The 24,967-nt window shown below is 36.3% G+C and overlaps 1 protein-coding gene across 1 annotated transcript in view; it reads right to left on the bottom strand.

Annotated features, from left to right (window-relative positions):
• Positions 1–24,967, bottom strand: part of arl15b (ADP-ribosylation factor-like 15b) — a 94,840-nt gene that overhangs the window by 61,567 nt on the left and 8,306 nt on the right. The window contains exon 2 of the mRNA XM_022680967.2: positions 931–1,075. Within this exon, the coding sequence (XP_022536688.1) occupies positions 931–1,075 (145 nt within the window). The remainder of the gene's footprint in view (positions 1–930; positions 1,076–24,967) is intronic.

Genomic DNA, 24,967 nt, shown 5'->3' with positions numbered 1-24,967 from the left:
ATAGTGGTATTTTGTCATTTTAATTAGAGAGAGAGAGAGTGAAATGACTAGATAAGTAAAATTTTGAAACACTGAAAAGAGTTTTCTGGCCCAAATGCCCCTCCCCAGATGCCAAGCTCACACGAGTTGCCAGGTTAAAGACACAAAGGCAAACTATGACGTGTCTAGTATGCATTGTGTGGATCAAAATGCGCAAAAGTCATGTCCTACGTCTCTTAATTAATCATGGGTGTGGTTAATTTTGGGCGTAACATGAAATAAAACAATAAGACTGTCGCTTGCTCATCATTCCTTTAAGAGTCAGGTGAGCTCTGACTTTGGCGGATTGCTATTTTAACGGTGCAGCTACCTGGACGTGTCCAACAAACGCTTCTCAGCAGAGGAAACTGAGCTGCTGGTTCACGCTGTGAAGATGCATGATCAGGTCATTTTATTTTGTATTCACATGTAGCGAGTCTGTGTTGCCGAGATAGCGATGAACGTCTGACTGTTGACTGTATCTGTCTAGGTTGTATTCAGTCAGTGGAGCTCCAGTGTTTTCTGTTACCAAGATAAACAAGCAATACTCCAGAAATTCTCCTTTTCTTATTGTATCAACAAAATATGATTTAAGAAGCATATCGAGGACATCATGAGTGCCTGAATAATGCTAAATTAACTATGTATTTTATTACATATAGTGATATAAAATCCTGTTTAATTGGTTGCTGTGCTGCAAAAACTGAATTAAAATCACTGTACTGTTAATGAAAGAGAAGTTGAACAGCAGTTTTTAAGAATCTGCCATTGCTGATTTCTTCTGTTCGCAAGTCTAACTATTGCAATAAATACTGTGTACTGTGAAAATGTCCCTAAAAAATGTGTGTGTGTTTGTGTTTATGTGTGTGTGTTTATGTGTTTATGTGTGTGTGTGTGTGTGTGTGTGCTGACCTGTGGTAGGGACAATGCTGTCTGTGGCTTCACTGCAAAGTTTGGAGAGTAAACTGGTCTTGCCAGAGCCTGTGAGTCCGATACACACTACGTCATACTCCGGTCTGGGAGGGGGAGGACCTTTACAGCACAGCGTCCTGAAACACTGAGAGAGAGAGAGAGAGAGAGAGAGAGAGAGAGAAAGAGAGGGAGAGAGAGAGAGAGAGAGAGAGAAACACAAAAAAATTAGTGTAAAAACATTTATAGTATATCTATTCACAAATAATAGGGGTGGCACGAGATCTCGCAAGACTATAACGTGACGATATTTCTCTTCAAGCTTAAACATGTCTCGCGGGAAAAAAAAAAAAACAGTAGGTGAGCTCTGCGCGACAGTAGATGAGCTCCGCGGTACAGTTGAAAAGCTCCGCGCGCCAGTGCTCTTACTGTCCCAAAGATTCACAGCCCTAGTAAATACTGTAAGTAAATCCTACATGTGACTGTTTCATAGGCAGTTGTACTAATCTCTTAGCTCTGTACTGTATTTAAAAAATGTTCTGTCTCTGTTTGCACTTTAAGCATAGTCTTAATATGACTGGTTATGGTTATGCATAGTTAAATTACAAGAGATTTAGGAGAAAAAAAACACAAACCATGGGCTTAATATGTCTGTTTGTGGTTTGCACTTATTGTTTGCACTATATAAGACCTAGAAAAGTTTTACTTTTATTTGTTATTCTTATTTCTATTTCTTATAGAATCAATGTGTGAGAGAAACCAGTCTGTTAAGTTTGCGTTATATGATTTTGTCAAATAAAACTCTAGTTTTCAAGCCATTTTTCATTTTTGACGTTTTAAATCTCGTCTCGTCTCATGAACCCAGTATCGTGTCTCGTCTTGTCTCGTGATATTAGTGTCTCGTCACACCCCTAACAAATAATATATCATAAAACATAAGGAGCCAATCTAAATAATTTCTGCTGATCATATAAACCCAGAGAACGGCAGGGAGACGCACAAAACCACTGCTTTTTCCTTGGTCAGATTTTTATCATTTGACAATAGCCTGCCCCAGCCTCCTGTAATTGATCTAAAAATCTGAACCACCATAAAAAAGTGTATTAAGACTGAAAACAAAATGAACAATGGTTCAGTTAATCCGGACTGAGTCCACCTCTCTTGGTTGGACCAAATTTTGGTTCTTTGACCGAGACCATGGTTAGAATTTGAAAGGTTACTTTATTTCAGTAATTCAGTTAAAAATGTGAAACTCATTATTTTTTCTTGTTTATTGTTATGGCTTGATTAATACAGCTCTGTAAAAAAAAAAAAAAAAGAAAGAGCACTTAAAAAGTATGAGTGGCATAAAGTCATACAAAGGCAGTGTGTAAGACTGGTGGAGGAGAACATGATACCAACATGCATGAACTGAGATTAAAAACCAGGGTTATTCCACCAAATATTGATTTATTTTCTGAACTTTTAAAACTTGATTATGAATATGAACTGAAAAGCTCTGCATCTTTTTGTTATTTTTTTAGTCATTTTTCATTTTCTGCAAATAAATGCTTTAAAGGAAAATATTTTTATTTGGAATTTGGGAGAAATGTTGTCTGTAGTTTATAGAATAAAACGACAATGTTCATTTTGCTCAAACATAAACCTATAAATAGCAAAATCAGAGAAACTGATTCAGAAACTGAAGTGCTCTCTTCATTTTTTCCAGAGCTGTACTTTGTGATAACGATATTTTGTCCCACCTCAGATGCATGAAGTGACCAGGTGAACTTAAAGAGAAACATAAGGTTGTTATTAGGAAATCTTCCACAGATTAAAAGCCTAAAGCTTCATCAGACCTTAACGGATAATCCGGTACATCCTGTACATCCCGACATCCTGACCCTCGGATGTTTTACAACTTTAACTACAGCAATACATTACAGACATTACATTAGGATACGCTTTATTCAGAGCAGGCGAGGGAAATCTAGCTGATACGTTTTCTCTTTAAAGAGCGGAGATGAAAGAGGCTGGATTTATAGTGAGATATCAGACGGGTCGGGTTCTGTTAGTGAAGAACTCAGACAGGTGGAACGGCGTGAGTGTGAGCGCTCGTGCGAGAGCTCTCCTGTGTATACGTGTGTGTCACTCCACTCCAGAAACCCAAATACATCACTACGCCTAGACATCCCACATCTGTTAACAGCATCTGGCTGAGAGGAGGAGAAGCTCCAGCTCCAGCAGAACTCCATTAGAATCATATGGGCACGGCGTTCAAAGGCGCTTCCAGAGTAACGGCCCCAATATATCTCCCCCGAACCACCCGGTACCCTCTCTCAGCGCCGGCCAGAGCCCCGCACTGACGTCAGGACAGAGAGAGAGAGAGATTTCAAAGAAGAGAGAGAGAGAGAAAAAATCAGAGAACGTATCGAGTTTATTGATTCCGCTCTCGATCCCAAAATATGAAACCAATAATCCAAAACTGATCAAAAGACACCCAGAGCTCCAACACAGTAGATCAAAGCTCTCAGGAAACACTATTGAAGTGTTTGTGTGTGTGTGTGTGTGTGTGTGGTAGTTCAGGGGCCGTTGCTGGTATTAGTAAGGCAGGAATATCGGGGGCGGGGCTCCTTCCCGTAAAAGAGCTTCATTTAGACCTCAACACTTCATATCCCTCTCTACCAGAGAGAGAGAGAGAGAGAGAGAGAGAGAGGTGGGGGAGTGAGTGAGAGAGACAGAGGGAGAGAGATTGATAGAGAGAGAGACAGAGAGAGAGAGAAAAAGAGAGAGAGAGAGAGATTGATAAAGAAAGAGAGAGAGATTGATAAAGAGAAAGAGAAAGTGGAAGGAGAAATAAAAAGAGAGCAAGAGAGAAAGACAGAGACTGAAAGAGAGAGATCAATAAAGAGAGAGAAAGAGAAAGCAATAAAGAGACAGAAAGACAGAAAAAGAGTGAAACAGTGATAGAGAGAGAGAGTGCTGAGAGACTTAGAGAGTAATAAAGAGAGAGAGACAGAAAGAGAGAGACAGAAAGAGAGACAGAAAGAGAAAGAGACATAGAGAGAGAGAAAGAGTGCTGAGAGAAATAGAGAGAAAGAAAGAGAGAGAGAAAGAGAGAGAGAGACAGCAATCACTGTAAAGGGTCACTGTAAAATAATTAATTAGTCAATTTATACCCCAGTTCATTTAATACGAAAAGAATAAATACTTTCTACTGTAAATTTACTGACATATCTAACAGAGTGTACATAAAGATACATAGCAAATATTAAAGAAAAACGAGAAAGAGATTACAAACCCTGAGGAATCTAAAACATGAATAAAACTAATAGAACTAATAAATGTTGACTGAATTTTTACAAATGCATAAATTAAATAGTCTGCAGACAAAAAAAAAATCTGAATTTTTTTTTTGAACACGAAACATGTTTATATCCCAGATGACACACCAACCAAGCATAGAATATGAATAAATTAAAATAAATTGGTATAAATGACTCTTTTTCATACTATATTATTACTTTTTCATGTATTCAGCCAAAAACTGATTTGTCCAAACTTTTGACTGGTACTGCACACTAACTACATCTACATTTCTTGATGTGATTAAGAGCTGTGATATGGGAATGAGAACATTAATATGAAGAGGATGCCCTCTAGTGAGCACAAGAAGAAAAAGCTTTTTACTTTTCTATCACTTTCTTATGAAAGTTAGTATTACTCCACAGCATTATATTATTCATCAAAACAATTCAAATGTATTTTGTTTAAAACATTACAAAACGTATTTACAGTAATTTGTCAAATTTAAATTATTACAGTAAACCCTTTACGTGAAGTGTTAAAGATAAAGATAAAGGTATAGGTAATAATACTGGAAAGAACTCAGAATCAGAAGATACAACAAATGATTTATTTCACTACAAATAAATAAGAAAACAAAGGAAAATGAGCTTAAACAAGTAAGAAAAAGTGGGACAAAAAACACTTTTTTGGACATGTGGAAAAATGGGAAATTAAAAAGAAAAAAGAAAAAGACAAAGGAAAAAAACAAATAACTACTTCTACTACTACTACTACTAATAACAATAATTATTATTATAATAATAAAGTACAGCAGAAATAAATAAATCTTATTTTATTGGTAAACTGTAGTTATGGACCCCTATTGGGTGGCCACAAGGTGGCACCACATCGCTGAGTTTCCCAATTTAATCCCATTTAACTGACTAATGAAAAACATACAAACCACAAAATACTGAGGAAAAATATGCTTTTGGGATTGAAAGAATAAATATTTATTAGGGTTCAAGCACCGAAGGTGCGTAGAACCCTATTGTTTTTGCTAAGATTTTTCTTCTTATTATTATTAGGGTTCAAGCACCGAAGGTGCGTAGAACCCTATTGTTTTTGCTAAGATTTTTCTTCTTCTTCTTATTATTATTATTCTTTTTCTCCTGTAAAAACAGTTGTGCAGCCTAAACCGTAAGTCATAGAGAAATGAAACTTGGTAGGTAGATGTAGGATCAGTGCATCTCGGTGGACAACAAAAATGGCACCGATTGGTCAAGTGGTGGCGCTATAAACAAGGAAATTCATTTTTCACAATTTTCTCAATAACTCAAAAACCATAAGACCTACATTCAAAATTCTTTTTTTGATGGATTCCTTGGGTCAATACCAACAACTTTCCAATTTGGACCATGCACTTCCGTCTATATAGATTTTGTGCTAATTTGCATAATATGCAAAACCTACTTTTGCAAACTAGTCCTAGGAATTTTGACCAATCCTGGCATGTTTGGTATCAAAACACTCGTGAGAGCATGCGCTTCAATATTCATTAAGAAAAAGTTGAAATATGTAAACAATATGGCCGCCATATGCAAATTAGTCCTTCCGGATATATGCCCCATTCACTTCAAGAGGTAAATTTGGAGCACTGTTTCTCAGCAACCGTGCAACCTAGCAAGTTGAAACTTTGCATGCAGAATCTATCATACAGCCTCTAAAGGATGTTCAAAGGGCAACTTAATCAATCAACATGGCTGAACACCATCAGCCAATCAGCATTCAGCAGACATTTTGGCAGGCTGAATGTTGCCCAATCTGGATGATATTTGGCAGTTATGTTCAGGTGGAGACACTGTAGTGACCTGCAAAGTGCTGAAACAATCCGCCCACTGGGGGGCGCTGTTCCAAAAAAACGAGTATATGTCAATCATGCTGTACTATTTTGACATCTAATTGTTTTTGCCATATTTAGTACAGTGCCTCTGACAAATTTCTCAATACAACTATGTTTAAAAAGTGCTTTGTTCATTCATAATTGCTAATTGTTTGAAAATAGCTATATTGAAACTACTCTCTGGATATTTGGCCTATCACCTCCATTTTAGTCTTGCTGCACACTGTAGAGTCTCTAGGTAAATGTTCATTAAAAACATTTGTGAAAATTTCACATACAATACTCTCCAGGCATCAAGCAATCTGTGCGTCCTTGGAATTTCTAACCTAAATTGCTGTAACTCTGCAGTATTTGCTGTAATCTCACAATGTTAAAGACCTCTGTACAATATCACTCTGATGAAGCGCCATTTAATACAGAACTAGATTAAGAATAACTTGACATTACATGTCATATCAGAACATTCACTCCTTTGTGCCTCTTCTCAACATTAATAACAGGTGAAAGACTTTTGATCATTTCTAAATGTGACAGAATGTCTCCAATTGTGTTAGACCTTCTTACACATCACCATCCTATGCTCTAGTAGGCACCATTGTGCTAGTTGGTGCTTGATGAAGCGCCATTTAATTCAGAACTAGATTTATAATAACTTCGTAATTACATGTCATATCAGAACATTCACTCCTTTGTGTTAATTTAAACTTGTTTGGTCAAATATTTTAGCTTGTTCTGCAAAGGTTCAAAGGTCAATCTGAATACCACTTTGTGAACATTCTGGTTGAAGCCACCTGATCAATACCAATAACATGTAGACACCTTTTGACTAGTTCTAACTCACTTAATGAATATCCTACAAAGTTCACTAGATTTACATGTGAATTTAAGCACTGATCAGGTTGAAAGGCCTCTGCTCAACATTAATAACAGGTGAAAAACTTGATAATTTCTAAATGTGACAGGGCATCTCCAATCATATTAGACCTTCTTACACATCACCATTCAATGCTCCAGTAGGCACCATTGTGCAAGTTGGTGCTTGAACCCGATGATTGCCGCTTGCGGCTATATTTTTTTATTTATTTTTTTGTTTGAGAACAAAAAATAATAAATGAGTTATTGTTCAGAAGAGAATAGAGAGTAAAAAAGTAAATATATACTGTCTCCACAACAGACAACAGACTGAACCAGCAGAGCCACAGTTTATAAACCCCATTCTCCCACAGCTAAAGGTTATGCAGGGTTTAAGGGTGGTAGAGGGGGGTCTTCTCACACTTTAGTGGATATCTAATATAATGCTCTAAATTAAACAGTGGTAGAGAGCGTATACCATTGTGAAGACACCCACAGAACACACCACATAACATTTAAACCAAATCATGTGATTCTTTTTCCATGTAGAAATGCAGACAATAGAACAAAACACTGAATAAAAACACTAAATAAATAAAAAATAAAAAATAAAGAATAAACTACTGCACCAAAATTAAATGTTATTGCATGTAATATGATATGGCGCACCCCTGAGATATAAAAAAAATACAAGACTTTTATCAGATTTGTAACAGAAGTCAATAATCCAGAATATCATGATACTAATAATAATGTACTCCTCCAAATATCTCAATAGATCCAGGATTAAAGTAAACAAAATGATACGGGACCGATATAGTCTGTCTGTAGTAGATATATACTAGGAAATGAGAACAGTGAGAACAATTTATCTTTTGCTAAAAACAGTAAAAAAAAGTAGAACCCTGATGTGATAATTAGGGGTGGGTGATATGGCACCATATTTCAGGGTATAATATCATAGTTCACCATATTCAAAAACGTTGGCAACCCTAGTAACCACACCACATGAGACATGGCTGAAATAAGAAAAACATTTTTAAAGAGTTCAGAAATCAATATTTGTTGGAGTAACCCTGGTTTTTAATCACAGTTTTTTTCATGCATCTTGGCATAATGTTCTCCTCCACCAGTCTTACACAATGCTTTTGGATAACTTTATGCTGCTTCACTCCTGGTGCAAACAATCAAGCAGTTCTTCCTCATGATTATATTCCAGAGGTTTTTCATTTGGTAAAATCAAAGAAACTCATCATTTTTACATGCTCTCTTATTTTTTTTCCCCCCATAGCAGTGTATATTTTGATATATCAATATGTTTTATACCTGTGTTAATTACTGCAGACAAAGGCATGCAAAAATGAATACCACATAGCTCCACCAACCCCACCAAAATACACATGCAAACTAGACTAAAAATTTACCTTTAACCTGGAACAATCCTATTTTTGTCCACATTCTAGCCTTTAAACAGCATGCACACCCAAAAAAATCAGGATGAAAGGAAGGAATTTGCTTTGGGGGGGAGGGGTGGGGGGTGAGAACTGACTATTCCTGGCTAGGTAAATATCCTCTCCTTAAAATAAAAAAGGAAATGCACATTCACCAGAGATTACTTCCATGCCGTAACGTCGGAAACTACTTTTTTTTTTTTTTAAAGAAAGGAAATGTTTTTAAGTGGCACATATAAAGTTAATCCTGTTTAAGACCAAGTGATTTATATTCCTTATCTATAACATCCTAACAACGGCTCTTTCGACCTCGAAACAGCCTCAGATATTTATGGTAGAGATTCACCAGATATAGATAACATTCCTTTAGGATTCAGGCCCAGAAAATACCTAAAGATGTTTTCTGCAGGAACTCTGACCTCACTGAACTCAAGCTACTGAAACCAGTTTCAGACCACTTTTGTTCTGTTTACACCTACAGGAACCTGTTTTTGGAGATCAGATAACATATAGATTTTTACTAGTTTGTATAAAAACAGGTGTAAACACCCCAAACACACACTGTGATCGGATTACAACTGGACAGCTTAAACCATATTCATACAGAATGCAGTCAAAGTAGCTCCGGATACTATCTAGATACTAGAAAAATTCATTAAGTAATGGTAATTATGGTCATGAAGGGATGCACATGGTCAGCAAATATACTCAGATAGCTGATGCTGTGATCAGACAAAAAAAAAGCCATCCGTGAACAGTAACTAAAGCTGTTTGCTCATATCTGCATAGTTTATGTACTAGAAACACACTAAAATGAAAGTTTTCTGCACTAAATCGAACTAAAAAAAACTATTTGGACAGCTGAACACCAAATACTGGACATGCTTTCTGCAGGTTTTCATTAAAATTACCATATTTGTCACTATTTAACAAACTACAAATTGTAAGTACAATCGTTAATGTATTGTAAATGCTATTGCAATAATAAATCTACCTAAACAGTACAATTTTAGTCATAAATCTACCTCAGAAGTGCTACTCAAGTCACGTGAGTGAATTTTACACAGAGAAAGGCAGCCAGACTTTTGGAAAACAAGCAGATGCTAATACTAAGTTAGCTTGGCTATCGTTACTATTCTAGTCCTGTACAGCTCGTATCTTCCAGCTGGAAAAGAGTTTTTTGCCTCTTCACAAACTGGTTAAGCGCAATATGTTATGGTGGATACTTTATTTTATTTTATTTAATTAGACTCAAAATTAATGTTGTTTTTATTCTGTCATTTCACTATTTAAATAATAAAATGTACCTCAGCAGTGTTATTCTTATCATACATTTAATTAGGCAGTGCAATTTCAGTCATGAAATTACTATTCTAGTCCTGTATAGCTCTTTTCTTTCAGCTGAAAAACAGAGTTTACTGCCACTTTACAAACCGGCTAAGTACGATAAATTGTGTGACTAATTTAGCCAAACACTTTTTAAGCTTAGCTTTACTTAAAAGCCAACCACCCAGTGGCGAGATCTGCTTAATTAGAAATTTCTTACAGTGCCTCTTATAATGCACCTAACAATCCAGTGCGCCTTAAAGTGCGATAAATACGGTAAAGCAGCAGCAGTACAAAGAGCCGGCATGCTAAGCTAAGCTAAATCCTCAAGACGCAATGTTTAGAAGCCGGGGTTATGATCAATGATGTTCTGAAATAAACAGTGTTGGACTCCTGTATATTTTAAGTCCATGTCAGGTGTGGCTAAAACAAAAAAAAATCATGCATAGAGAATAGGGGTTTTTAAACTTTGTGCATGAATGGAATGGCACAGTTGATGCACAGCTCAGAGAAAAGTTTCTCTCGTCCCCTAGACGAGCCCAAGAACAGCACTTTATCTGAGGAGCTCCTGCTACTGTGTGAGTGTTTTTTTTTTTATCTGAATAAAAAAGAAAAACAACATTAAACCGCGATTACTCACTCAGAATTCTCTCATCCTCCTACTCAATCACAGAATCCGTATTTCAATATTTATTCAGAACAAGAGCTAAAACTCCCTACAACTCTGGATATGAGGTGCAAAAAAGCTTCAAGAGCAGTAACTATAGCCCTGTTTAAATATATTTATTAATGCTGCAGCTTCGAAGGATAATTTGAATGGACACTAAACCAATCTTTATAAGTAATTTGTTAAGTGGAGAACAAAGGGAATTGTGGCTGATTTTAACACTGTAATGCCTTTAATGGCTTCAAGAACAACATATTTAAAATGAATATTAAGATTATCTTACTTGTTCAATAGAGCTTTTCAGAAAAATATCTTTTAAAAACTTTGAATACATTGAGTAATTTAGGTCTGTTTATAGTGTCCCTAGAACTATTTAAAATGTTTAGTATTGTAATGGAAACCGTGTTTGGTCCGGACGCAATGTTCAGAAGCCGGGCCTGCTCACAATGGACTCACACTCGTTACACAATCAGTCTCACGGGCACTGTGCTTTCAGCGGGCAGGCCCGCCAACGCTGCCACCTCTGCCCTCTCCCACTGTTGCTATGGCACCCTCTAGGTGAAGCCCGGGCACCTGTCCAGCCGGGTCCAGTCAAACAAAACAGGAAACTCAGATAGACCCGAAACCGTGATTGACGGCCCAAAGGGGGATTTGGAGGAAGTCCCACCCCTTTATACACAAGAGACACGGATACAATAAAAAGCAAACAGGACCCATTCACTACTGCTGCACTACAGCCAGGGCAGGAAAGGCCACGATTATCAGTCACCACACAGGCAAAAACTCACAATACCAAACTGCTGCAAAGCCAAACACGCACACTTCCGCCATGCCAAACTAATCCTGCACCACAAAAAAAAACACAACAGAAATCACAGTATCTAACTTAAACAGAAGAACACTAGCTTATTTACTGCTATAGAGGCATACAACAAAATTAAACATTCCTTACAGTGCCTCTTATAATGCGCCTAATAATATAATTATAGTGCGCCTTATAGTGCGATAAATACGGTAAAGCAGCAGCAGTACAAAGAGCAGAATAATTTATTCAGCACAATGAGAACAGCACTTTATCTGAGAAGCTCCTGCTGCTGTTCCTGCTATAGAGGCATACAGCAAAAACGACTCGATCCCTGAAATCTGAACTTAAGCTACAGTCATATTACAAGCCACGTTACTCAAATCAGATTTGGATTTGTCCATCTTGATGGTTCACATTCACAAACATAAGTGATCTGTATCTGTGTGTAATATAAACAAATTGATACCTGTATAAACGTATCTTTCTTTACAAAAGAAAAAAAAACTCATATTAGAAAGACGAGAGACTCGTAGCTTTATAAAGGGAAATGGATGAGTTAGCAGCTGTGGAGAATCTTTTGCTGGAGTGGAAAGTAAACAGCTGCTCTGAATTTCATGCTGAGGTCCAAGAGGTAAAAAAGAAAAGGCCAGGAAATTTGCTTTTGCTGTTTTTTGGCAGCTATAGCTGCACAACTATGAACTGCAAAAGAGATGTGTGGGTACGAGTGAAAAGAATGTAGCGCTAATGCTAATGCGTAAAAGCGTAAAAAAAGATAAATTTCACATGATTTGACCGTTCACGTTTATGTCTCATTTCCATGGATTGACTCAAACCTGATTTGACAAAAATCAGATTTGGCATGTTCACACAGTCATGAAAAAAATCAGATCTAAGTCACATTAAGGGAAAAAAAAAAACTGATTCCAGTCACTTGAGCCTGGTAATGTGAACATAGCATTAGACAGCAGACTTCATCTGAGGGAGGGATCTGTAAAAACTGTCCATAGCAGGTGGCAGATGAGAGAGAAGTAAGTACTTGTGCTTCTACAACAATTTAGCTTTTTCATATTTTTCTGTCATTTAGCACAAGCTAAAACTAAAGTGTGGTGAACACTTAGCGTAAACATGGGGTGTGGCCAGCAACAGCTAATTTGTATAAAAATGACAGAGCCCTTAAACGGCTCGTTCTGAAAGGGACTACACTGGTAAGAACAGAGCTGGTGAGATCTTTTTTGTATTATAGCCCATAGACCTATATACCTATTATAACTTGTGTAAAAAGCGCTGTAATATCTCTCCTTTTAACAAAACAAATAAATCATCATCCTCTTGCTCAAGATGTTCAAAACTAAGAGAACATCAATCCAATTAAGGGTAAAGATATACTGTACTTGTCGCTGACCAAGTGTTCATCAATACTAGGGATGAACGATATTGAAACTGATTGTGTGCCAAGTCCTGCTGGAAAATGAAATCCGCATCTTCATAAAAGTTGTTATCAGCAGAGGAAAAGTTGTTATCAGCAGAGGGAAGCTGTAGGATATGAAGTGCTGTAAGATTTTGTGGAAAACAAAACTGCACTGACTTTAGACTTGATAATAAACCACAGTGGATCAACACCAGCAGATGACATGTCTCTCCAAACAAACCATCACTGATCATCAGTACATTTTACATTTCATTAAAAAAGAAATCAAGGGAGCAGAGTCTGGAGGAAGAGTGGAGAGACACAGTGAGATACTTGTGTTATATCAAGTCCAAAGTCAGTTTTTAATTGTTTTTTTTTATTGGGTTTTCATTGTCTGTAAGCCATGAATGCTTAAAATAGATCACTCTGTGTGTAATACATCTATATAGTATATATAGATATACAAATAGTTTCACATTTTCTATTAAATTACTGAAATAAAGTAACTTTTCAATGATATTCTAATTTTTTGAGATGTGCTAGTATGTCGTCTATGCAGACACATGGCCAAACAGTGATCTCGAACATCTCTAACCTAAGGAGAAAAGATGGTGTGCTGATCAAATCTACCAGCCTGAAGATGTGTCTCTTTTTCTGGGAGTGACGGAAAGACAGTGGATGTATCTGTGCTCTTCGGCAGATTGCAGGAACAGCAAATCACTGGGGGGATTTGCACAGCATTAAAATTGCAGCAGGATAAGAGCATGGGTCTGAGCAAAGCCCCGCTAAGCTGCAGCGCTCCCACCGCTCTGGCACTGATGGCACCGAGCTGGAAAGCTCTCGCCTTTCTCCACTGCCCTCTCGGACTTCAGACACACAGACTAACCGGCTCTAATCCGCTCGGCCTGACAGAGCACTCCAGATAACGAGCGAGACCCATTTTACATCCTAATCGCTGTTTAACAATACGCCCCGGCCTTTTTATAAACAATTACAGGGACGGGGATTTCTCCACACTTTTTCCCAGAACCTGAGTGAACATCTGAGCAGCGGGGTTAATAAGAATTCGGCTCTAAAACATTGAAACTACACATTAAATCAGACCTGGGCATTGTACGGCCCACGGGTCACAACCGGCCTGCTGACTATCTCTGTCCGGCCCGCGTGAGACTGTTGGAAAATTATAAGGTTACATCTGTCGCGCTATCCGCACCAAAAATGTGTGTGCATGTCTTAGCGGTGTATTACGGTAGCCGCGTGCACAGTGGAGCAAGATGAGCAGAGGCTCGCGTTTCTTGTGCAGACACTGAAAATGGAACAGAGGCTAGTTTTACAGCTAAATAAACATAATTTATCCAAAAACACAACTACTATCTGTAGATCAGTGTAACTTTTTAGAAATATTTGTCCTATAAAATAAGCAAATCAAATGGTTATCAAATAATAACTGCTGAACATTGTGTAACACTGTTCATTGTATTCAATAGTTATGTTTCCAGTAATAATACTGAAAAATAAGACAAGAGTTTGGAGTCCTATAAAACAGGAAAGTCAATGGGTTATAATATCAAATCATTTACTGTTTTTTATATAAAAATAGTTATTATAAATGCTGTATATAAATTCTAAATAATTTTACTAATTCAGTGTTTTATTTTAGAGCCATATCGCCCACCCCTAATATATATATATATATATATATATATATATATATATATATATATATATATATATATATATATATATATATATATATATATATATACACGATATGGCTCTAAAATAAAACACTGAATTAGTAAAAATTATTTAGAATTGTATTGTTGCATGCAATATGATATGGCTAACTGAGATATTTAAAAAAATAATTTGATCAGATTTGTAACAGTAGTCAATAATCCAGAATGTCATGTACATATATATATATATATATATATATTTGGCAGAACCGACTTAAGTATATGAATCTTGCCCTCTAAAACCTTTCCAATTTCTTATGTGGCCTCTTGGAACAATTAATTGCACACCCCTGCATTAAACTATGTTAATTTAGCGCTGATCGCCACTTTTAACAAGGAAAATATTTTTTTTACATTTTTGTTTTTCTTTGGTCGCTTGTTTCGCGTGATTCTAATAACCCTCGGTTTGAAGTGTGCTGAATCTGAAAAATCTCTTCATGAAGGGCAAACAAGCCCTATCCCTTCCAGCAATACTCACTCAGTCCCTGCAATCTGTGCAATGTAAACTAATATCCACTAAAACTAAGCCAGCAGACTTCATCTGAGGGAGGCATCTGTAAAAACTGTCCATGGCAGGAAGCAGATGAGAAAGATGTAAGTACTTACACCTAATACGATTTCAAGCTAACAAAAAAGTGTGGTAAACACTTAGCGTTAACATGGGGTGTGTTTCTCAGAACCTAAGCAAACATCTGAGCAGCAGGGTTAAGTTACAGCCACGGAGACCTAATAAATCCAGAGCGCTGGGATCTCACTGAGGAAGTCCGCCTTTGTTTTCCCAATCCGTCCTCTATTCCCACCCAATTCCCACCTTTTACTGTAGACGTGAGGGGACAGAGTGGACTTGGTTGTATTTTTGAATGGCATCCTGTTTGGTCTCAGAGAGGATTCATGTTTCCCAGCATGCCCTGAGATGTTTAGCCAGGACTGGCCGTCCCCGAGCTGCATTATGAGATACTTAACCCTCCCAGAAAAGAGCGGAACTCCAGAACCTGCCTGATATATCCTGCCTTATCAAACCACGAAAGAGGAGAATGTGGAATATACGATTTTGAGACGCCAGTCATCGGTTCAGACATCAGTCTGTCTCCTGGTTGGCTGGGGTGATATCATGCATGCACTATATATAGTATATTATAGGGCGATATGGGAAAAATCATATTACGGATATCATGGAATTTTTTATATCACAATAACAATATATATCATGATATAACACATTTGAGTATGTTTTCAGTTTTTCTTCGAAAAATATGACAAAATAATATCATTGCTTACATTTTTTCTAACTTTATTTCAGAGTGACATTAAACCAAACTTACACAAATGACAATTACTACCTTTTAGTGCAGCAACATATATGTATCAAATGAAAACAGATGAGGTAGATCCAGTAGCTTTTTTTTTTAATTATACACGTATTTAAATTGAGTTATCAAAATAAACTAATAAACTCGATTAACTTTTTTTTTTAAAGTGTCACAAAACCACATTATAAAGCTTTTTTTGCGTAGATTACTTTATTATTACTTATATAAACCGAGTTTATGCAGTTACCACGCCAATATATATTTGCATGAATAATTGATGAAATTACTGTAGAACCGATAGTGATGATAGAAGGTAAGTAGCACGATAGACACTTTTCTATGGTCCCCACGATATTTATCCTCATATCGCACAGCACTATAGGACACTATATATAATGACAAGGTTGCTTAGGAAACCATAAAAAAACTTAAAAAGAATGACAGTAGCCAATGCAATGTTAATAATCATTAAGGGTGGGACAAAATATCAATATTGCAATATATCATACGGTTAAAAAATTGTATTGCAATATGATAAATAATTCTCATACTGCCCAACTTTTTTCTTGTTCTCTGCAAAATACAATAGGTCTCTCTCAGTGAAGTACAAAATTGAGATAGGTAGGTGTTTAGATGTTTAGAACAGTTCTGTTTACACTAGTTAAAAGTTAAAATCCATCCCAGGGTGGATTTTTACTTTCTGGACCTGGACTATACCCACCTCTGTGTGTAAGTAACTATAGGTTTAAATAGGATCTCCGTTGGATTTGGCTTTTTTTTTTTTTTTTTACAGAGACTCTAAGGTTCTAGGTCACTAACTGAACTGCACTTAGCAGGGCATTATTACACACTTTATAAAGTAACATATGACATTGCAAAGACTGTTATTAGTGTAAAAATGTCTTTATTTTAAATTATATTGTAACTGTTGTCTGTCTCGCTGGTGTTGCAGTGCTGTTAGCCAATCAGAGGCGACATGTTTGCATGTTTGAATATACATAAGCAAGAGCCGAAGACCTATCATTTCTCTCCGCCCCCCCCCTCGGATTAAATGTGTTATTACAGCTCACATAGCATTAATTTATACTAGACACCATAACTAGACATTTTAAAATGAGTGAAAAAACGATGGAATGAGACTTTTAAACTAAACTCAAATCAATATGAAATGCTCCACGCTTATACACTTATAAAATTAATCAATTCAGATCAAGGTAATTCTACTAAAACTACAGGTGGGAAAACACCTTCTATTTCACTCAATTGTTTATTGCAGGTTATTTTTTAGGAATATGTCTGCCCAATCGAGTCTCAGATTTTATCTATACTAAAATAACACACAACAGATCAGGGCAGGCCTGATTCTTCAGGGGTTTTATCATTCAGCAGCAGAGTTTTACAGTAGGCAATAAACTACACTGAGCTGTATAAACCTCCAGAAGTGAACTTTCCCAGCCCTGACAGAAAGCATTTATTGCTGAAATAAAGTTACCAATCCAAAAAACTCTGTATGGAGAAGAACAATATCTACTGCGGCTTCTACAAATGACAATGAGCTTCTAGATATGGCAGTATGGTTTTTAAGACATTTCTAGGACTGCAAATTGCACATTTTGCTCTAAAGAAAATTTCGGTACCACTTTAAAATAAGACTACCTTTATAAAGGGTTTATAAATGGTTCATAATTAGTTTATTAATGGTTACTAATTAGGTTGTAAATGCCTTAAAAATCACTAATAATCAGTTACGTAATCAATAACGCATATGTAGAAAGGACAACAATAACCTGTTGTTTGACAAATAGTAAACCCACAGCCATCTATATTGTTGCCCTTTCTACGTTTTTGTTCTAACTGATTATTAATGATTGTTAAACACTTACAATCGAAGTAGTAACCATTAATACACTAATTGTAAACCATTTATAAACCCTTTATAAAGATAGTCTTATTTTAAAGTAGTACCAAAATTTCAGCAACACCTTACACTTTTAAGTCTTATTTACCTTTTAAGCTAAAAAAAGTATATTATTTGGAATATTCTGGTTAATTCAAGTCTTCAGCCAATGTAAACTCTGATACAGCACTGACTTCTGATTCTTCTCTCTGACTTTAACTGCACTGAATCCCCTCAGACTATAAAGCTGTGAAGAATCTGTCAGTGTTTAAAGCACACTGATCCAGGCTAAGTGATGTGCACAATGTGACATTGAACACAGCATATAACAGGTTTCACAAAGTAAACCAACCCAAACACTGAGGCGGAGAAAAGCAGCCTGAGGGCAGAGTCGCCCAGCCATTAAAAACCTGAATAAACGCTGCTGTATAAAGAGGAGCTGTGGGGTAGAGCGAATACAACGACCTGAGAGCAGCGTTTCAACTGCACTGATTCAAGAACTAGTATACAATTCATGCAATAAAGAGCTCAGCACCTCCAGAACTTTAACTTTAAAGAAGCACTAAACCCTAAACCATATTTTTTTCATTAATATCTGAAATATGTTTCTTTGAAGTATTAGAACATACCACACCTGCGATACAGATGAAGCTGATGTTTCTGTATTGATAGCAGACACATCACAATATGCAGATCAATCAATAATACCGCCCCCTGCTGACATCCAATCATCAGGCTCTCACCACTTTTTACACTGCTGTCCCTCCAGCTCCACTTCTAAACCCATACATCACCCAGTGCCCCTTCCAAACTACCCTTAATTTGTGCTTCAAATCAGTCTTCAGACCCTTTTAAATTTTGCACTTTTTGTTTTACAGCAGCCATTTAGCCGATTCACCAGTTTATCTAAAGTTTTAATTGGTAGAGGGAATAATATGGCGTAATATTAATGTCAAAAGTTGGGGGCGCAAAAATACCAGGTGAAAAAAAATTTACCAGCATGTTTTAACATTTTGCATTTGTAAATTAACTTCTTGTGAGCGCAAATGTGAAACTCACGAGCGAAAAAGGGAATGGTGTGCCAGCTGAACTGAACAGAACAGAACAGAGCGCTAACAGCAGTGAGATGTGCCAGCCTCGGAGCGGTGGATGGAGCACCATCATTCCAGGAAACACTCCACAGCTCAATGCTGGGGGCATTATACCCCCCTTACCGAAGCCTGGCATTATGCATGGTGCCAATAGGTTTCTATTCTATTGGAAAGACTTCTATAAAAGAACAAGACAGCATTGAAATTACTGACATACAGTCGATAATTTGGTGTGTAAAGCTTAGAGTCTGAGGTCAGGCTGTAGAACTACAGTTTGATTAGCACAGTTTAGGAGATCAGGCTGATAACTCCGCTCTTTAACAGTCCATTAACTCTGAGAGCCGATCGCACAGAACACTAATCACCACATTACCTAAACCTCTACCCCCCCACCTACAGAACCCACCAGCCCTCGCCACCAATCCACATTCAAATACACTACTACAACACTCGAAAAGCAACAGTATGGTTCTCGTTTTGGCGATAACTATAGATGCATTACACAGGGTTCATACACTTTTTAACCAATTAATTTCCATGACTTTTCCATGCTTTCAAGGCAAATTTTTATGGTCATGCGCTCTTTAAAACCTAAGCGCTAGGGGTGGAGCGGTACGTGTATTCTTTATGAACCGTCACAGTACAGGGGTCACGGTTCATTTCACACAAATGCATGCAGAATACACGGTACACTGGCAGTCTATAGGAGACTTGTGGAACGTGTGTAGCTGTAGCACTGTTTCTATTAGCAACTCACTACTAACTTAGGCCAAAGCCTGGACTGGAAACAGTAAACCGGAGAGTGCACGCAGGGTTAGGCGCTTGTACTGTCTCTCTCTCTCGTTCTCTCTCTCAGATTTAAGTGACTGACACCACTAATATAATTTAATTTTGACAATCTAATGCTGATTACTTTTAAAAAGAACTCGAACACTGAAATGCATCCAGTAGGGGTGTGACGAGACACTAATATCACGAGACGAGACGAGACACGATACTGGGTTTACGAAAACGAGACGAGATTTAAAAATTACATTTTAAAGAAAATGTCAAAAATTAGTTTTATTTGACAAAATCATATAACCAAAACTTAACAGACAGGTTTCTCTCACACATTGATTCTATAAAAAATAGAAATAAGAATAAGTAAAAAAATTCTAGGTCTTATATAGTGCAAACAATAAGTGTAAACCACAACCAGTCATATTAGGCCTATGGTTTGTGTTTTTTTCTCCTAAATCTCTTGTAATTTAACTATGCATAACCATAACCAGTCATTAACACTATGCTTGAAGTGCAAACAGAGACAGAACATTTTTTTTAAATACAGTAATGTTACAGAGCTAAGGGATTAGAATAACTGCCTACGAAACAGTCACATGTAAGATTTATTTACAGTATTTGTATTTGGTTTGTTTCTTGTTGGTCACTCTGTTACCGTTTATTGTTTCCACTGAAGCCAAAATATAGCCACAAGATCTTGTCACACACCTAGCATCCAGTAATATTCTTAGGAATAAATATTTGTAGTTTAATCAGATAAAACAATGCTGTTGATTTTGTTATTAATAAAGAGTCACAATCAGGCTCACTGTTTTTTGTTCCAACAAGATCTAAAAGATGGCTCCTCTCATGATGACAGTAGGAGAAAACCCTGGTTTAAAGCATTTTAATAATAAAAGAGCTTAAGTCTCGTTACGATATTCCATCCCAAAAACACTAAACATGATTATAATGAAGATTATTTTTTATTATGAAGTTTATAAAGGTGAGGATATACAGAATGCCCAGCATCTTTATTCTTTACAACAACTGTACCGAAAACGTATCAAAAACTTACCAAACTGTGGAGTTTATACCGAGGTTTGAACCGAAATGCGAATTTTCTACACTGTTACATTCATAATAAGTGCAGACACAGAAAACAAAAGCAAAAAAGCAATTAAAAAACAATCAAAATTAGATATAGTAATCCAAATATGAATCTGATAAAAATGTTACAGAAATACCTGAGAGGGGAGGTGACTTCCTCCTCCTGACCACCATCAGCTCAAACCCTGTTCACACAGAGCTCTGCTTGCTGGCTGTAATGTGGGAGAACATGCCTGAACAGAGCTGCTAGGAGCTGGAATTCACCCAGATGAAGATTCACACTGCATAGCTGAGAACAGAGCAGCAGGATAGCTCTTTCTCTATGGAAATGATTTACTAGTGCTGAGAGTGCTGAGCAGCAGCAGCAAAAATCAGCTTTAACTCCTAGAGTATATTTGTAGAATGTGTAAGACAAACACATCTTGTGGAGGAAGGAGAATAAATACTTTTAACATCCCTGACCAGATACCCCTCTCAAGAGTGCATCTCTCCTTATCCTTTCTGCCCAATTCCTCTTTAGTTTAGCATTTTCCTAGTGTCCTTGTCACTACTGGTAAAACAAGATCTGAGTATCTGTAGGTCTGAGGTTGCTGTGTGTCTAGTTCCAGAACAGTCTTAAAAGCATGGAGCTGAAAGACAATAGGTGATCTGTATTAGCAACTAAAAACTGACGGGTCACATTTACACACCGTTTTGCCTTTTATGTGGTTTTGGCCTACTTATGTAATGTTCTAATGAATTGCTGTAAACCATTAGGGACGCTTTCAAAAACTTTGAAAGTATCCTCAAATGCTCAAATGGTTCAAAAGATGGAAGAGGCATTAAACTCATGAACTGAACTGAACCTATAAACGTGTAAAACACTGGAATAATCATTTGGTGCAGAGGATTGCTGCAATTTGCATTTTAGTGTGGTGTCCAGACGTTCTTCATAAAACAAAAGGTCTATTACTCAAATACAGTCGGAAAAAACATCAAAAATGTAATGATGAAACTGGCACTCATCAGGACCGCTCCAGGAAAGTTTGAAAGGAAGCGTTAGCTGCTACTGTATGGTTGTATATATATTTTTTTTGAAAGGGCTCAAGTATGAATTAAATTATTAAAATCAACCTATATTTTCATTCGGGATTATATTGAGGATGACTCTCGTTTACAATGTTGCCGAGCATTTGCAATATGAAATTGATTGGAAATACAATTTAATAAGAAAATAGAAATAATAAGGAATTAAATAGTAATTAACAAATAGTAATTAAATAAATAAAAGAAATACTAATTTGAAATTAAAATGTATATATATGAATAAAGTATATATGCAGAAAAAAAATTCTTAAAAGACCTTAAAAACAAAAAATGTACACATAAAAAGTAAAATTTATAAAATATAAAATAAAGAAAAAGATAAATAATAAGTAAAACGATAAGAATGATAAGAAATGATAAAATTAAGAACATAAGAATATATATATAGATAAAAAAAATAAAATAATAAGATTAGAAATAATACGATTAGAAACTACAAGTGTAAAATGATTCAGTGACAACACTTATGTAGGTTATAGGCTCTTTTAACAGAAATTTTGAGCAAATCCATTGTGATTTTCTCAGTTGCTTTTAATTATGCTTCTAAAGTATGACTGTAGTTCTTCCACGCCACAGAAATAAACAAAGATAATCACATCCAGCTCCCAACAAAAAAATAAAAATAAAACTTGGAACGACCCTAAACTCATCTCAATAAAATTATTATTATTAGTCATCTCAATAAACTGTGTGAAACAGCCTAGAAAACTGGTATTGGCTTTATAAAAATAAAAATGCTCTCTTCTTACCAGCTTTCTGCACTGTCAGTTAACACAAAACAGCAGCAGACAAACTAATAAGTGACAACATGAGGATACTGAAAACATATCCGATAATCTACAGATAATAGCTTGACTAGAATAGCACTACTGAGGTAAATGTATGATTGGAATAGTGCTGTAAAAGCAAATGTATGATAAGAATAACTCTGCTGAGGTAAATGTATTATTAGAATAGCCCTGCTAAGGTAAATGTATGATTAGAACAGCACTGCTGAGATAACTGTATAATTAGAACATTACTGCTGAGGAAAATGAATAGTTGAAATTAGAGGCCGACCGATCGATCGGCCAGCCGATTTAATCGGCCGATTTTTGTTATTTTTTTATCAATCGGCATCGGCCGATTTTCTTATTTGGCCGCGCCGATTTTAATCCGGCACATCTGCGGGCAGCTACTTGGAACGCAGCGCAAGGTTTCAAGAGTGAGCAAGACTTTCAACGGGTAAGGCATCCATTTTTACAATCCAGTGTCCCAAAGTCTATATTTTCTCTCATGATTAGTAATCTGTGATGTTGCTTCATTTACTGAAAAAGAATAGAATTTCAACTGCATCGGTGTTGTAGCATTTCTCTCCAAACGGATCTATGCTTAGCGTTGATGGCAGGAGTGCATTTGGAATGCGCCCTGACTATGCAAGCCCTATCTATAAGCTCTAGTATAAAATAACTGACGTCTCTTCTTCAGAAACGAAAATCTAAGTAAATAAAATCAAATTAACACTTGATATTTTCAGTATTTAAATTATTTTTAGACGAAATGAAAAAGGGCAGGACTAAAACTGTTTAAGGATATTCGCAGCATCAGCTGCGCTGAAATAATAATTACTGGTTAGTCAGGATTATTAGAGGACTGTACTTCTCCTTATATATAAATAAGCTTTATTGTAAACGAATTAATAAAACAAATAGTTTCTAAAATAATGGAGTTAAAATAAAACATCTCTTTTTCCTTCACTACAAACAGACATTAAATCATGCCGCCTCCTGCTGTTCTGCTGTAAAACTCACCCGTTTAAAGCGGTTTGCGCTGTTAGATATTAAATGAAACGATGAGCAGAATTTTCTGTTTTGTCGGGTTCTACTTTAGAACCCCCTCCAGACTTTTCTGATAAAAGCTCATTTTATCCTGAACCTATAAAGTCCGCGCTCTTCAGCTTTCTCAACTCATTTTCCGCTCACGCACCGAACCTCCAGTACAGCTGATGAGACGCGTTTCTCTGGCTAAGGAGCTCATTTGAAGAAGAAAAAAAAAACAGATAAAGCTATATTTAAATTACAGCACCTGTCTGTTTTTGCATTATTTATAATTTTATTCTTAATTTAAACGTCACCAATTTTTGTAAAATAATAGCTGCAGCCCTAATGTGAACATTTTATAACATTGTCCTCCCATGTCCATTCGTTTTCAACTGCATGGAGTTGAAGAAGAAATGAGCTTTGCCGTTTTGGAGTAACTATCTAAAGTTGTCACATTATGGAAGTCTTCTTGCACTCTGTTAAACATATTAAAATGAATAATTAATAGACTAACAGACTGCAACAAGTCATACATTTGTTAATTAGTAGGCCCCAGTAAATTTTATATAATAGCCAACATAATATTTCTACTATAAACATGAATATATAGTGTATATAGAACATATGTTATATAATGAATAAAATAAAATGTTATGGATAATACAATCTAAATAAAATTAATATTTTTTTTATTAACATATAGTGATATAGTAACATTAAAGTCACTATAAAATGCTAACCTTATTTTCAATAAATTGTGTGAAGTTTACAACTGTTGTGCCTCCTCTTACTAGTATGATTTTAAGCATGCCAAATAAGTATAATACGATAGCATATCGGCCCTAAAAATCGGCAGGTCACATCGGCCATCGGCTGACTCTGACCACTAATGATCGGTATCGGCATCGGCCTTAGAAAAACCCATATCGGTCGGTCTCTAGTTGAAATAGCACTGCTGAGGTAAATGTATGATCGGAATAGCACTACTAAGGTAAATGTATGACCAAAGTAGCACTGTTAAAGTAAATGTATGATTTGAACAGCACTGCTGAAGTAAATGTATGACTAGAATAGCAATGCTGAGATAAATGTATGATTAGAAAAGCTTTGTTAAAGTAAATGTATGGTTAGAATAACGCTGCTGAGGTAAACATATGATTAGAACAGCACAGCTAAGGTAAATGTGCGACTAGAACAGCACAGCTGAGGTAAATGTATGATCAGAATAGCAAAGCTGTTCAAGTCAATTTATGTTTTGTGATAATATCGCTAAAATGAGCAAATTTTTGTGATATCGTATCAAATATGTGATTCCTGTGATTTTAACACTAAACTATAATAGACAAAATAATCATATTTTGGTTTACTAGTGTACACATGATGTATACATTGGCATTACAGTTCATAATTCCCATACTGGTGCTTCCCAATATATAAAATTTCATCCTTCCCGTGTACCGTTTCCATATAATCACGTTATGCAACATTCCTGCTGTGTGTTAACTGAGGATAGGGTACACAGTGGTGTTTGGCAGCTCAGAGTTGAGAATCTGCTGCTTTGCCTGCT

Source organism: Astyanax mexicanus, chromosome 20 (assembly GCF_023375975.1).
Source record: "Astyanax mexicanus isolate ESR-SI-001 chromosome 20, AstMex3_surface, whole genome shotgun sequence".
Taxonomy (NCBI): Eukaryota; Metazoa; Chordata; class Actinopteri; order Characiformes; family Acestrorhamphidae; genus Astyanax; species Astyanax mexicanus.
This window is presented reverse-complemented; position numbering and strand designations above follow the sequence as displayed.